The sequence below is a fragment of the Caretta caretta genome, chromosome 5 (genome assembly GCF_965140235.1).
Source record: "Caretta caretta isolate rCarCar2 chromosome 5, rCarCar1.hap1, whole genome shotgun sequence".
Classification (NCBI taxonomy): Eukaryota; Metazoa; Chordata; order Testudines; family Cheloniidae; genus Caretta; species Caretta caretta.
Genome location: NC_134210.1, coordinates 57,105,143 through 57,118,785, shown reverse-complemented (window position 1 = coordinate 57,118,785; position 13,643 = coordinate 57,105,143). Strand labels below are relative to the sequence as shown.

Genomic DNA, 13,643 nt, shown 5'->3' with positions numbered 1-13,643 from the left:
GCTGTAGGTTCCCACATCAGCACCGCCACTGCTTCCTGTATCTGGAGGGTGCATGGCCAGATTGCAGCAGTGATCCCTGCTTGCCAGCAGGGCCCATAGGGGCCTCTGGCAGGCAGATTATAGTATAGTTCCACTCCAGTTTACATGAGGGGCCAGTGCAAGCACAGAATGGCCCTATGACCAGGGAACACACCATCAATTGCTCCAACAGCTCTCACCCAAAGAGTTAAATTGTCAGGTTTTATAAATATGCCCACAATTTATATTCTGAAGTACATAAAATCAACAGAAGGCAACATGGCCAATAAGGGGTTAATTCCAGAACAGCTTATTTTGTTTTGATGATAGGTGCTTTTTTTTCCTGTTTTGATGTTGAATGTTGGGTTTTACTAAGGATTAGGCAGTCAAAGATGCCAACCGAATCCTATGGAAATTGGATGTGATGACTGATCTGAAAGGTTTCCAGTTATTTGTTATAGGAGTTGTGATTCAGTGCAACAAGCAAATAGTAGCTTTTTATATAGTGGTGTAATAGAATCCTAGAATATCAGGGTTGGAAGGGACCTCAGGAGGTCATCTAGTCCAACCCCCTGCTCAAAGCAGGGCCAATCCCCAATTTTTGCCTCAGCTCCCTTAATGGCCTCCTCAAGGATTGAGCTCACAACCCTGGGTTTAGCAGGCCAGTGCTCAAACCACTGAGCCATCCCTCCCCCCATATAGTATAGATACACTATATCTATACTATACACTCTAATAGATGTATAGCATAAACTTCTGAACAGAAAACCATTCCATGTGTACTTTTTGGTTTCTCAACAGAAACTTAGTCTTGAATGAACAATAAATTTCAAGAGTTTAAAATATAATGATAGACATCCCCAGTAAGTTATCACACAGTTGGCAACCGAGATTGAGTTTCATTTCAGGAAGATCTTTTATTGCCTGTTAGCCGAAGAGAAAAATGAAGCTTTTAATCGCCAGATAGACTGAGGAAGATTCACTGACAGTCTGTACCTCGGAGGCAGCAGTCAGAAGGCCTGCTGAACCACCTGGCCCTTATCACACTAGTATTTAATATTTTTGAGAGGATGTGGGATTCACTGTAAGCAGTAACATTTTCATCTTTGTCAAAACTCAATATGTTTTGAGTAGTATGTTTTTGTTCATAGAATCTTAGGGTTGGAAGAGACCTTAGGAGGTCATCTAGTCCAATCCCCTGCTCAAATTGTTCCTGTATTGTGTTTCAAATCTTGGCATACCACTAGTTGTAGGTGAGGATAATCAGTTACTTGTAGAGTGATGTATTTCATGATTCTGAAGACTGCTGTTCATACTGCCTTTTTTAAAAAACAAACAAAAAAACCACACCCCAAGGCTAGACACCTGATGACAATTTAGATGTAGCAATTTATAGCCAACACCCTTACAGATCCTACAAACTTAAAACTAAATCCCTAGCCGTGGGCTCGGGGGGTGGCCCAAGAGAGGGGAAAAAACTGGGGAACTGATCTTTCAGCAATAGCATCTATTAGGACAGTGAATGTGTCTCAATTTAAAATTACTAAGGAAATTCCCTAAAAAAATCTGATTGATTGGGACATCTTAAGACAAATAAGTTTTTTACAATACACAATTTACTTTTGCATGTTTTTTGTTTTTCCCTGGGCAACATGCTTTTAAATGGGGTCCCACACATAATCATGATGGTTGCAATGGTAGTTAACTGTGTGGTCAAAAATCGCTATTTTGCATTTTGGAAGCAGCTTGTCTTCATCTGTACAACCATAAAAGATGGCCTTTTAAGTAACTTAAGTTTCCTAATCCTTTAAGAAAAATCATTTCCCTTCCAAAAATGTCTTTGTATATTGTTGGGGGCAGCCTATCATGTTATGAGAACTCAGGAGCGAGACAGGTGACTCGTTACTTTTCACATGGTTTTTCTCTTGTCTCCTTAACTTGACTGGGTGGTGAAATGGGTGAACTTTAGTTAAGACATAATTAAGGTCTGAGAGTTGACTGGCATCAAATTTACACTCTGAGCAAGAAGCTATTTCCGGATAGAAATAGGATGCAGTGACTAGTTTGCTCTTCTACTTTTCTTTTTTTAGAGTACATGTGCAGACATTTCAGCAAAATAAATGTATTTTTGTGTTCTGTGTAAGGTATTGATTAACTTTGGTATCATAGCAATGTAATAAGTTAGTGTGAAGGAATTCCCAAATTGCTATTTACTTAAGCCCCTTCAGTTCTACTTTAATAGAGTATATTGCATGGATTTTACACGTTTTTAATACCCCATGTGACTAAGTAATTAAAAAAATCTTATCAAAACTGCATAAAATGAAGAACATACAAATTACCACAAGTGACTGATACAAGTCAAGTGAGTGTGGGATATCACCATTTGTCATTCAGTGACTTGAGTATGGAAGTGGGAGTCAGGAGGTCTGGGTTTGATTCATGAGTCTGCCATTTACTACTTTATCACACTATGCCTCAGTTTTCCAGTCTATAAAAGTCAATGACACTTGCCTGTTTACATAAGGCACTTCAAAATATGTAGGTAAATACCAATGTACTGGTATTAAGTGTGTTATAATAATCCAGTAAGTGTGACTTTTAAATTTAAAATTTCAAGAGAATTTTTTTTCTCATATAAGGTATTTACACGCACACACATACAAGTGATCTTAAAATTTCACCAAACGTTTATTTATTGGTGAAATTTTAAGATCCCTTAGAAAGCCACTTGTTAAAGGGTATATTGTTCTAGTTATATACGTGTTAGTGAAATGCAGTGAAACATGCATTGACATAAAAGTAGTGAAGTGCAACACTTCACTGAACCCTCCATATTCTGTTATGAAAAAGTGTGTCTTCACCCAGAAGCACATATGCTATTCAAAAGGTTTCACTAAAATGAATTAAATAAAATAGATTGTTCTTAAAAATGCTTTTATAACCTTAAAAATATTGTACTAATATAAATGGTTATGGTGTTGTGTAATGGAAAAATGGGTTATGGCTTAGTTATTTCATGTTTTGTCTATGGCCTTTTTCTGTTCTAAATGGATAGCGTAGACTCATTGACACAACTATTTGTTTGAATATGGATTTGATATCTCCTGCACTTTAAAAATAAATTCAATTATAGTGGACTGCAGCTTGTAGTAATAAGAGGTATATCGTGAAATATTAATCTTAATCTATTGTGCAGTTATGTATCTAATTATATTTAGAAATGCATTTAAAAGGAGTAGTCGTCAATGAAAGTTTAAAAGCCGCTCGATAAAAGGTCAGGTGACCTATCAGATGTTCATATTTGTGGCGAGTTGGTTATATGAAAGAACTTTACCAGAGTGCATAAGGTACCTAGAATCTCTACCTCTCCCTTTTGAAATTCTCTTCTAGGTATTACTGACTTTGTTTCTAGTTTGCTAATAATTAACTTCTATAGTTGATAACTCCCAAACACATGATGATAAACTGCATAGTAATAAAAATGCTTACTCCTTATGTATAAAGTTATTGTTAATTGAATGCTGTTCTGTACTGTCCAGGTGGTCAGCATTTTTTTTTTTTTAAATACCAAAAAGTTTTCTCAAGGAATATTTGTCTTGTTTACCCTGATTTTTTTTTAAGAAAACTATATATAGGTCACTGCATTTTTATAGAATTTCCATTTCTATTCAGTGAGTAAAGTAAATTATTGGAAATAAGTAGGGTTTGTCCTCATAAGTACTAAGAAAGTGAAGCCTGATTGAGAGGGGACATGATTTTTTTTTTCACTACGACTACTTGAACTTTAACACTTGTGTAACTCAAAGGCTTAACAAACATCTGAGGAAAAGCTTTTGTGCTAAATATTCAACTTCCTCTTTTCAGTTAAGGATAGAGAAAGCTCCCAATCCACACCTCTGAGTCCTCCAAAAAAAGACCTCCAGGAAAAGAGGGATGACTAAACTAGACATCTTGATTTCTCCGAAGTAAAAAATACGCAAGGGATGAATAAAACTTTTGAGGTTTTTCCTATATAAAGAAGAAGCAAAAAGTGGGCACAAATCATTTCCTTCCCACAAATCATTAAATCTTGACCCTGTTGAAATCAATCGGAGTTTGTCGTTGACTTCAGTAGTCAGAATTTTGCCATTTAAGATTTTCTTAGTTAAACTTTAAGCCAGAGACTGGGATGTGCAACTACCACTAGGGGTTAGAATTGCATGTATTCATTTGCTGCTTTATAGGACATAATCTTGGCTATTTTGAATATTAGCATGACATATATTAAATCTTGAATTATAGCATTTGATAAATATTCTGCAATTATTTTTTTGTAAAATGTGTATTGGCTTGTAAGCTTCCATTTTTCCCAGAAGTATTAATTTGTAACAAGTTCTTTAATATAGAACAATATTTTAATTTTTGTAAAAAGATTGAATATTATTTTGGATATTTATGGCCATAAATCAAAACAAAAAATGATCAAATGGCATCTTTCCAAAATCCCATTTTGTCAAAAAATGTCAGTTGTATACTAAATGTTCCAACATTATGAAGCATAATTCTGGTTGTATCTGGTCTAATAAAAATATTGTATTGTTTGCAATTGCACATCTCAAACAAAGCCACAGTATGGGTTCCTAAAGTGTATGTAATAACTTCTTAGCCAACTTAAGGTATAATTCTTTTTATTCTACAGAATTCCTTTTCCTTGACTTTTCTTATGTAGCAAGATACTGTTCTCATTGACTACTCACTACTTCAAAGTAGAAGATGGTGGTGAAAGATCTCTCTGTGTCACCTTTGGCTTTTTTTTCTTTGTCAAAGCCATGGCAATCCTTATTGTAACTGAAAATTATCTAGAATTTGGACTTGAATCGGGTAATTTTATGACAATATTTATGAGCTCTGTTTACTTTCATGTCATGTATCAATATTAAACCTTCAGATATCTTTTTTTAAGAGTATCTGTTTTAAAACAAATTCTATTTTAGATATACTTTTGAATCTGCATCCCCAAATATCTTTTATTAAAAGTACATCTTGTGTAATTGCCTTGCTTTCCTTTAGAGTATTTTTCTGTGTAGGCTATTTGTTTTTGTTAACTATTTGTTTACCTTTTTTATTTTGAACCCCTTTTAACCTCACATGGTTAAGTGAGGCTCCTCTGATGCTGAAAAATTACTTATATTCTTAAAGAATTAATGTAAATTTTATTCATGTTCATGGAGTGCACAAATATCAAAGGGATGTTTTCAAAGACTACTCCTGCTAATAACCAAGTTTTATTGCATTGTGGCATGCTAATTAGCACATGAAAGAGCTAAACCAGACTTATGAAAACTTATTTAAAAGATGTTCTGTTTTCTAGCATTTTCTTTCAGGAGATATTCCGTGTTTGCACCATGATTTAAAAAATAAAATGTCTGTTTCTCTCTGCAGGGTTTTCAAATTTTTCAGAAAGTGCTGTGCAGTTTCTTGAAAAGCAAGGTTTGGAATCCCAGTAAGTTTCTAAAAAGTACACCTGTGTGCTTTACACTACTGTAATTTTTTTTTACCATACCACTTGTTTTTTGGTAGCGAGCGTTTGTCTCTTGATTATTCACTTGTGTGCTTTGGTCTTGTACTGTGTTTATTAATGTGAAAGAACTGGATCAATACGACTAATCCAGCTCTACATTCAAATTACTTGACATGTCTTGGTCTAATGCTTTTTGTTAGTTTTCTTTTTTTTTTTTAAATTCAAATCAGTCTTAGGTTAAACTATTAAATATTGTTCAAAATTACAAGCATTTTTCTCTGACTACTTCTTATACAACCACTTCATCTTAATATTATGTAAACTTCGACACACCTCTGAGGGTAAGTATTGTCCTCACTGTATAGATAAGGGGACTGAGAGGTGAAATGCTTTGCCAAGGGTTACAGATGGAGCCTGTGGCAAAGTTGACAGTAGAAGTCAGTTTTGGCTCCTAGTTCTGTGTTCAAGCTGTTGGATCATATTTGCACAAGAGGCAGTATGAAACATCTGCCTTAGGACCCCCAGGTTTTATGTGACTGACAAAGGCATATCCTATAATCAAAGTGATGTTGCTTACATACTCTATCACAATAACTATAAATAGTCCCTTTTGCAAGTAATATTTTAATCTGTGTTTTAAAATATTTAGAGGATGTCAGTCACACTTACCCTTATATGAAGTGAATTGTGATGGTTGTGGGAACATGACTTTGAATTTCTTTTGGGTATTAATTCTAAACTGCCATATTAATATAATATTTTTGGGAAGGGGTATCTGAGGACTCTGGGTCTTAACTAAATCAACCTTTAAAATAACCTACTGAACGTTTTGCATTTCCTAACCTGTGGTCTATCCTCCTTGTAAATTATTCTGATTGTGGTTTGCTAACTTTTTAATTAATTTTCCAGTTAGTGCCTGTCTGTCCTCATTCCCTTTTGAACTGCACTGCAGTGTCTTGGCAATTTACAGGCAGCGATTGCATGGTCATGACATCTCTTGGGAGTTGAATGAGATGGATTATGAATGCATCTACTGAAATTCTCTTGTATGGGTCCCCTAGACTCTATTATAATTTGTTGCCCCCTATTAATAGTAATCTCTATTTGTATTGCATCATTTAGGTCTTTGATTCTCGCATAATCCTGAAGACGGGGGTGCAAAAAGTTCAAATACTTGATTCTAGATTTTGTTTAAGTCCATTATACATTTATGAAAATATTGCATGGTTCAATAATAAAAAAAGTGGTCCTCTTGGGAGATAAGTGAATTAAAATTATCCATTTATCTAATGGTGATAGGTAACTAGAGTAACAGTAGTTTAATATATTTGAGTGCTACTTAGTGAGTAAAGGTTGAATGCAAGCAAAATAGCATAACTTAAAACAGTGGCTAATGTACTTTAGCTTTTCTCTATTGATCAGTTTGATCTTACAGGTCGGTCTCTCTCTCTCTCTCTCTCTCTCTCTCTCTCAACGTTGTTTGTTTGTTAACTATTTCTGCTAACTGTTTTTATTCCTTGACCTTCACATAGACTTCAATATGCAGGATTATTTTTTGTGTGTTTTACAGTTAATGATGTCTCTTTTTTACAGGTTATTTTCTGCATAGTACCAAATTTACAAAATATATTTCTTGGAAGATTGTTTGTATTTTTCTGCATAGAAGCTTTTTCTGGCCTTTTTTTTAAATGTACAGTCTGCATGGGCTTACTAGGTTTTTATTCTAAGTAGCTGAATCTATTGCTAGTAATTCTAGGCTCAGCCAGTCTTGGCATCCTAGCAAGATGGAGTTAAACTGCTTTCTTCAAAATCTTGAATGAATGCCTTTTTGCTGTTATTTTTTTAAAAAATAGTTAATTGTTGGGGGGATGGGATGAAGTGTTGAGGAAAAAACCTTTAAAATTTTTAAAAAAATAATTTCCCTTTTTTTAGGGGTCCTGTGTCTAAACTAACCTTCAAATTGTTCCTGGCTGTTCTTTGTTCACTTATTGGTGCTTTTTTGACATTCCCTGGCTTACGACTGGCTCAAATGCATCTGGATGCTCTGAATTTAGCAACAGGAAAAATAACACAGTAAGAGAAAATATATATACATAGATACATGCTGTTAAGTCTTTTGAATATCTTTTTTTATGTACAAAGAAGTAATACAATTCATTTCCAATGAGAAACTAGTGATTCGCTAGGACTTCCTCCCCCCATTTCCAAACTGCTTTCTCTAGTCTTCCAATAGGCCTGCCAGCTTCCTTTGCACCACCCATACCTTCCTACTCAACCTGTACTGTCCGTCACTAGATGACTGGAGAGCCAATAAAGGAACGTTCTTTTCTCCCCTTCTTGTATAGGAGCTTCACACTGATTGGCTCTCCTTCTCCACTTTGGTCACATTTTTGGCAGATTAGGAAATAGTGATGAAAAAAGGCACAGCTGCCAGTTTCAGATGTGCTCCGTTCCCTGAGTGCTTGGAAGATTAGGGGTAGGGTACAGAAAGAGAATAGTGTGGAGAGAAGTGTTTTCAGGAGGGCAATAAAGAAAGCAAAACAAAATCAAGCAGAAAAAACTAACCCCTAATTTTCAGTCTCTTTTAAACCTCTGACTGGAACTGCAATTTCATTTTATATTTGTTGCACCTTAAATACATTGTAATTAGGAAACCATGTAGGAAGAGCAAGTTCAAACTGCAGCAGGCATGGAGTAGCATCTTTTAAAATGATAAAAGAATAAAATCCAAGTGTCATTTTCAATAAGGTTGAATAGGTAAGTGGCTATTACTTGTGACGCTATTTATATATTCACAGGTATTTAATTGGGGAGAGGGAGTTGACACCAGATTAAAGCCACATTTTCAAATCTAGCTTCTTACCTAGATAGAGGCCCAAATTCAGAAATATTTTATTTAATACACTTTAAAAGTCCCTTCAGGTTTTCTGAGTACCTAATCCCCACTGACAATCCTGGACTGTAATATCCTAATATTTAATTATACTTGTTCTTGGTGACGTATAGAATAAAAAATCTTGTGTGGCTATTTTTAATGTTTAATTTTGATAGTCCTTTTAATTTTCTTTCAGCAGCACCATTTGTGTGTGTGTGTGTGTATTTTCTGTAGTTACCCATCCACCCCTTTTCCACGAATTGCTTTGAGTGCTTTCAGCCTTTCTCACACTACTCCAATGGACAAAAATGGATTCTTGCCACCCCTTTACACATTCTAGTCCACTAACCTAATGATGTGACTTAAATAAGCAGAAGAGCAGGTAAAAGCCTTTCACAAGCTACTGAACTGCTTTGAGCTGCTCCTTGATGCTGTAGTGTTCCCTAGCAACACTGCATAGCTAGCACTGCTTTTTTATTTCTGAACCAGTGATTTACTCAGACTGCATGATGAGATGCTTCTGAAAATACAAATACAGATGGTTTTAAGAGTCTTATTAGCAGTTTTTATTGAGTGACATCTGATATTTTTAGGATAAGTTTTTATTCACCTGGTTGTCTCCCCTATAGTATTGTAGCACTTCCTTTAGATATGGGAGTATGGGCAGTCTGGCTCAGCTAATATTGCATTGGTGCACTGGCACCAACACTTAATCCTATACCCACTGAAGTCGATGGAAATATTTCCATCGTACTTCAGTGGGTGCACAATCAAGCCCTTTTGAGGTTGTACTGATATTAACTTTATGAGAGGAACTGAGAATGGGCTTTATCTTCACAGAACACAGCTTCATTTAAAAAAACAAAAAAAAAGTTCATTCTTGTTTTGCACTCCCACAACTTGGTTTTTATTTTAACCATACAGTTTAATTTGCTGTGAATCCAATACCTTTAAAAGTAACTATTCTAGAAATGATCTACTATATTTCTTTTAACGTTTTCTCTCTGAGCGTCTATAATTGGATGCAAGTACCAAATTTCACTTTGAGTTAGTTAAGGTTCCCAATTAAGAAAATCTATACAAAATTGGGAAATTTGACTTGCCAGAAATGATAAATGTTTCCCTGATTTTGTGTGGATAACAAAAGCTTATCTTTTCAATAGTACAAAAATATTCAGATACATTCCTTATTTCACTTTCCACTAATGGAATTGAATATTTTCCATAATTATCAGTTTGAGATACTGAGTTCCTCGATTAAACATACATTATACCAATGTAGATATTTACAACAGTTGTCACTTACCATGTTGCTGTGTAACATGTGTTTCCTTATGGTTCATTAGAATACACTGAAATAGGAGTTTATTCAAAGTTGTGCACCTTTCACCACAGTATCTAATAATTATCATGAAATTGCACTGGCTAATTCTTTTGTTGTTAAAATCCCATAAGCATGCTGAAGAAAAAGAAAAAAAATCCCTATTTCCACTACTTTCTCATAGTTATTGAGAAACTCCCATATTATTTTTAGGCTTGGAAGGATTTGATTTTTATTGGTGTATGTCAGTAAACATTTATTTCAGCATACATACAAACTGAAAAAAAGATGTTTCCATCAATGATTGTTTGAAATTTACAGATAGGCAAAGTCAGAAAAGTGCTTCCTGAGTTTGAGCTTTATTTAAGGATATTTACTTTGTATATTTTTACATGTGATGTTGACAACTTCGTATTTTACAGTTGTCAAGCTTTAACTTTTTGACTCTCAACGTCTACTGGCATTAAATAATTTCCTGCCACTGTGAAAATTTAAATCTATAAAAATTGTTAAGAATGCTTAAAATTAAACAAGTATATTATCAGTCAAAAATATATTAAAAAAACAAATTCTGCCAAGCCTCATTATTTTCAACAATTTAGAGGTAGGAAAACCTGGATTACCAGTGTAATGATTGTATGTATTAAATATGTTTTTCCTTTTCTCTTTCCTTTCAGAACATTGCTGCATATAAACTTCTTGGCACCTTTACTTATGGTCTTATTGTGGGTAAAACCAATCACCAAGGACTACATTATGAACCCACCTCTGGGCAAAGAGAGCGTGCCTTTGTAAGGTTCCTTTTTAACATTTGTTCTGAAGTCTTAGGATCAGACTCTCACCCCCACTCTGTTCCATTTATGCCATGTAAAAGGGCTGAAGTGGCGTAAAGGGGCCTTAAAATCCCTGGTTCTGGCCATGGAAGGAATCCTTGGCTTAGACTCTGCAGAGATTCCAACATAGCCCTAGGAAGCTGGTATGGCATAGGCTGGGCTTGTTTTTCACTGTAGTATTTGTCAAGCTATAACTAGTGTTGTCCGAACTCTGTGCACACACAAGTGTCTAGCTTGAGTGATAAGTGGTGCTTTAAGCTTGAACAAGCTGGCCTATTACAGGGTATGGGTTGAAGGTCAAGTGCTGCTGACACCTGAGAGCTAGTCATGTAGTGGTGATGCAGCAGCTGAGTTAGCATAATTCATCAAACACTAATCCAATCACTCTAACAGAATTGCTGTGCTGCTAATCAAATAACTCTCTGTAGCTGGGGTGTTGTCTTGCAGTGTGGTCAGTAGAGTAGCTAACTTCCTTTGGGCAGGAGGTGTTCCTACACTGACAGAAAAACCCCTTCCGCAGTGTAGGCTGCATGTACGCTATGGGGTTATGCTGTGTCTCTGTGGTAGACATACCCTACATGTTTCCTGATTTGTGTATTGGAGAGAGTCTGCACAGTCACTTTATTTATTGAAGCTAAGTAATTCCTTTAATTTTTTTCAAAAATAATAATAATAATAAATAATAAAAACAACTAACTCGGTAAAAATAAGTTTGAATTTTTTTTACTGTTTCATTTCTAGAAATAAAAGCTGTCTAATAGCTGTGACCACTTTGTATGCCAAAGAAAGTTGCATTGGGAGTGAACTCAATAATTTAATTACAATTTGAGTTTTTGTACTTAAATCTTTAGTGTTTTTTTTAAATTTAGAAATAAATTATTGCGGTGACGTGGCATTTAACCTGGCTAGAGGGCCAAAGATGTAATTAGGCTATACTTCAGTTGATATTTTACAGATGTATAATGAGGATTCCAGATCTTAAAGCATTTGGAATGCATAGTTCTTATTTATTATTCTAGATTGCTTGAAATCGTCAATATTGACAGAACTTCCCAGTTTTTCCTGTTGCAACCACTTGGGTATTTATATAGGCCTAATGCTATGGCATGAGTAGGAAGTGTAAGGAACTAAGGGAGAAAGGAAAATTGTATAGTGCTTGCACATGAGCGCTATAAATAATTGTATTAAATATTTCCTTCAAGACATGTCAAGTTTTTTGTACAGATAATATAATGTAAACAGATATATAGCATTAAGTATAAGATGACTTTTGGAGACTATTACTATACTGTTTTGATCCACAGAATGTCAGAAGCAACATTTGATACGGTACGACTGTGGATAATTATCCTATTGTGCGCTTTACGGTTGGCCATGATGCGTCAACACCTGCAAGCCTACCTTAATTTAGCACAGAAATGTGTGGATCAGATGAAAAAGGAGGCTGGCAGAATAAGTACAGTTGATCTGCAGAAAATGGTAAGTAGAATGGAAGAAAAATGGTAAATGTATGAAGTGATTCGCACACGAATTTTAACATAGCTTGTTGGGCACAACACATTGCCCAGGCCTTGTACCTTTCCACAGGCTCAGAATTCACATCCAAAAATCATAAACTGAGAGGTTTCCTGAGTATGTTCTTTTACAAGAAGACTCCCATTGCAAGGGGAAAAACCCTCAAATTCAGAATATGCAGAGTTGAACTGATATTTTCCACACACCACAGCCACACAAACTAAACTGTGCTTCCTTTGCTCCATGTCCTAAGGAGTCCCTACAGGCAATCACAGTACTATACCTATCTCAACCTCTTTGTCCGGCATAATCTCTGGCAATCAGCTACTGTATTTCCAAGATGAATGGTGCGACACAGACTTCTGCAAAGGTCTGTGGAGTGTATTAATAAGTAGTGATTTGGACTTATGGTGGGCACAGAGGAAATGGGTGGCTTTGTTAGGAGAAGCAAGGGTGCTGTTATAGTCCCACTTCCACAGAGGCAAAGGTAAGGTTGTATGACTGTATACTGTGCTAAATGTGTGGAGATCCTTGAACTGTGAAAGGAACTATATACAAAATAGTATAAATTAAAAAAAAAAAACTCTTCCATTTTAAAGAGCTGAACGATATGGCAATTTTGTAAGTGTCTCAAAAAATGTACTCGCCTGCATGGACAAGTACTTGTCCATCTTGTTACCATGATACAACTGAATAATTATTTCTTTTTAGCAGTCAAATTACTGTGGCCAAATAAGTGGATAGAAATGTGTAAGGCCACTGTGTAACTATTTGGGAGGGATATGATAAAGAAAAGAACCAGAAAACAACCCTATAATCATGTAAAGCTAGGCCTCTGTCTTTTTTTCTATGCTTATCTGTCTTCCTCTATGGGTAGAAGGAATGTGAACTGTGTGTAACCTGTACTCCCCACTTTGGGGAAAGAATTCCTTATACAGATAAGCCTCCATGTTTATACCTACCCCAGAACTTCAAACAGACTGGGTTAACCGGCTTGAACTGGAAGAGATCACACTGTATGTTGAACCAGGCTATAAAAGCCCATCTCTGTTCTTTGTTCGGGGCTTCACCATTTTCCTCTGTAAAGGAATTGGTGAGCCCTTCAGCTGTCGTACTTGCTAGCATTAAAGTGCCTCACTTTATCAAAGAGCCAAAACTCTGTGTTTTGTTTGGCTAATACAGAAGTCCAGGGAAGGCTACCTTCCTAACCCTAGACGGGAGGGGAAACCTTTTTCCCTAACAGGCTCATTTTGCAGAGAAGTACGGAGTGTAACATGTTAGTCAGTCTCATGGGAGATGTGATATGGAAAGTGTCATATAGCACAAAAATGCACTTGTCTGTTTTAGGTTTTTCAGTAATAGTACTTATCACAATGACCATTAGTGTAGTATCTGTGTCACCAGTGAAATATTAAGGGGCTTCGAAGGGGATTTCTAGCCAATATTTTTTAGTCAGAAACATGGTGACTAATGTGGGGCTTCAGGATTAAGGTGGATTTATTCACAGGGCTCTTCTCACAGTCAATACCAGAATGAGTCCAGTTGTTGCTGTTAGGAACCTTGATGTTCTCTTTAATC

The 13,643-nt window shown here is 35.7% G+C and overlaps 1 protein-coding gene across 4 annotated transcripts in view; it reads left to right on the top strand.

Annotated features, from left to right (window-relative positions):
- Positions 1-13,643, top strand: part of TMEM161B (transmembrane protein 161B) — a 79,958-nt gene that overhangs the window by 54,510 nt on the left and 11,805 nt on the right. For all 4 annotated transcript variants that reach the window (XM_048849442.2, XM_048849441.2, XM_048849440.2 and 1 more), the window contains 5 exons: positions 4,730-4,881; positions 5,443-5,503; positions 7,454-7,594; positions 10,395-10,508; positions 11,855-12,029. In XM_048849442.2, coding sequence (XP_048705399.1) covers positions 4,730-4,881; positions 5,443-5,503; positions 7,454-7,594; positions 10,395-10,508; positions 11,855-12,029 — 643 coding nt within the window. The remainder of the gene's footprint in view (positions 1-4,729; positions 4,882-5,442; positions 5,504-7,453; positions 7,595-10,394; positions 10,509-11,854; positions 12,030-13,643) is intronic.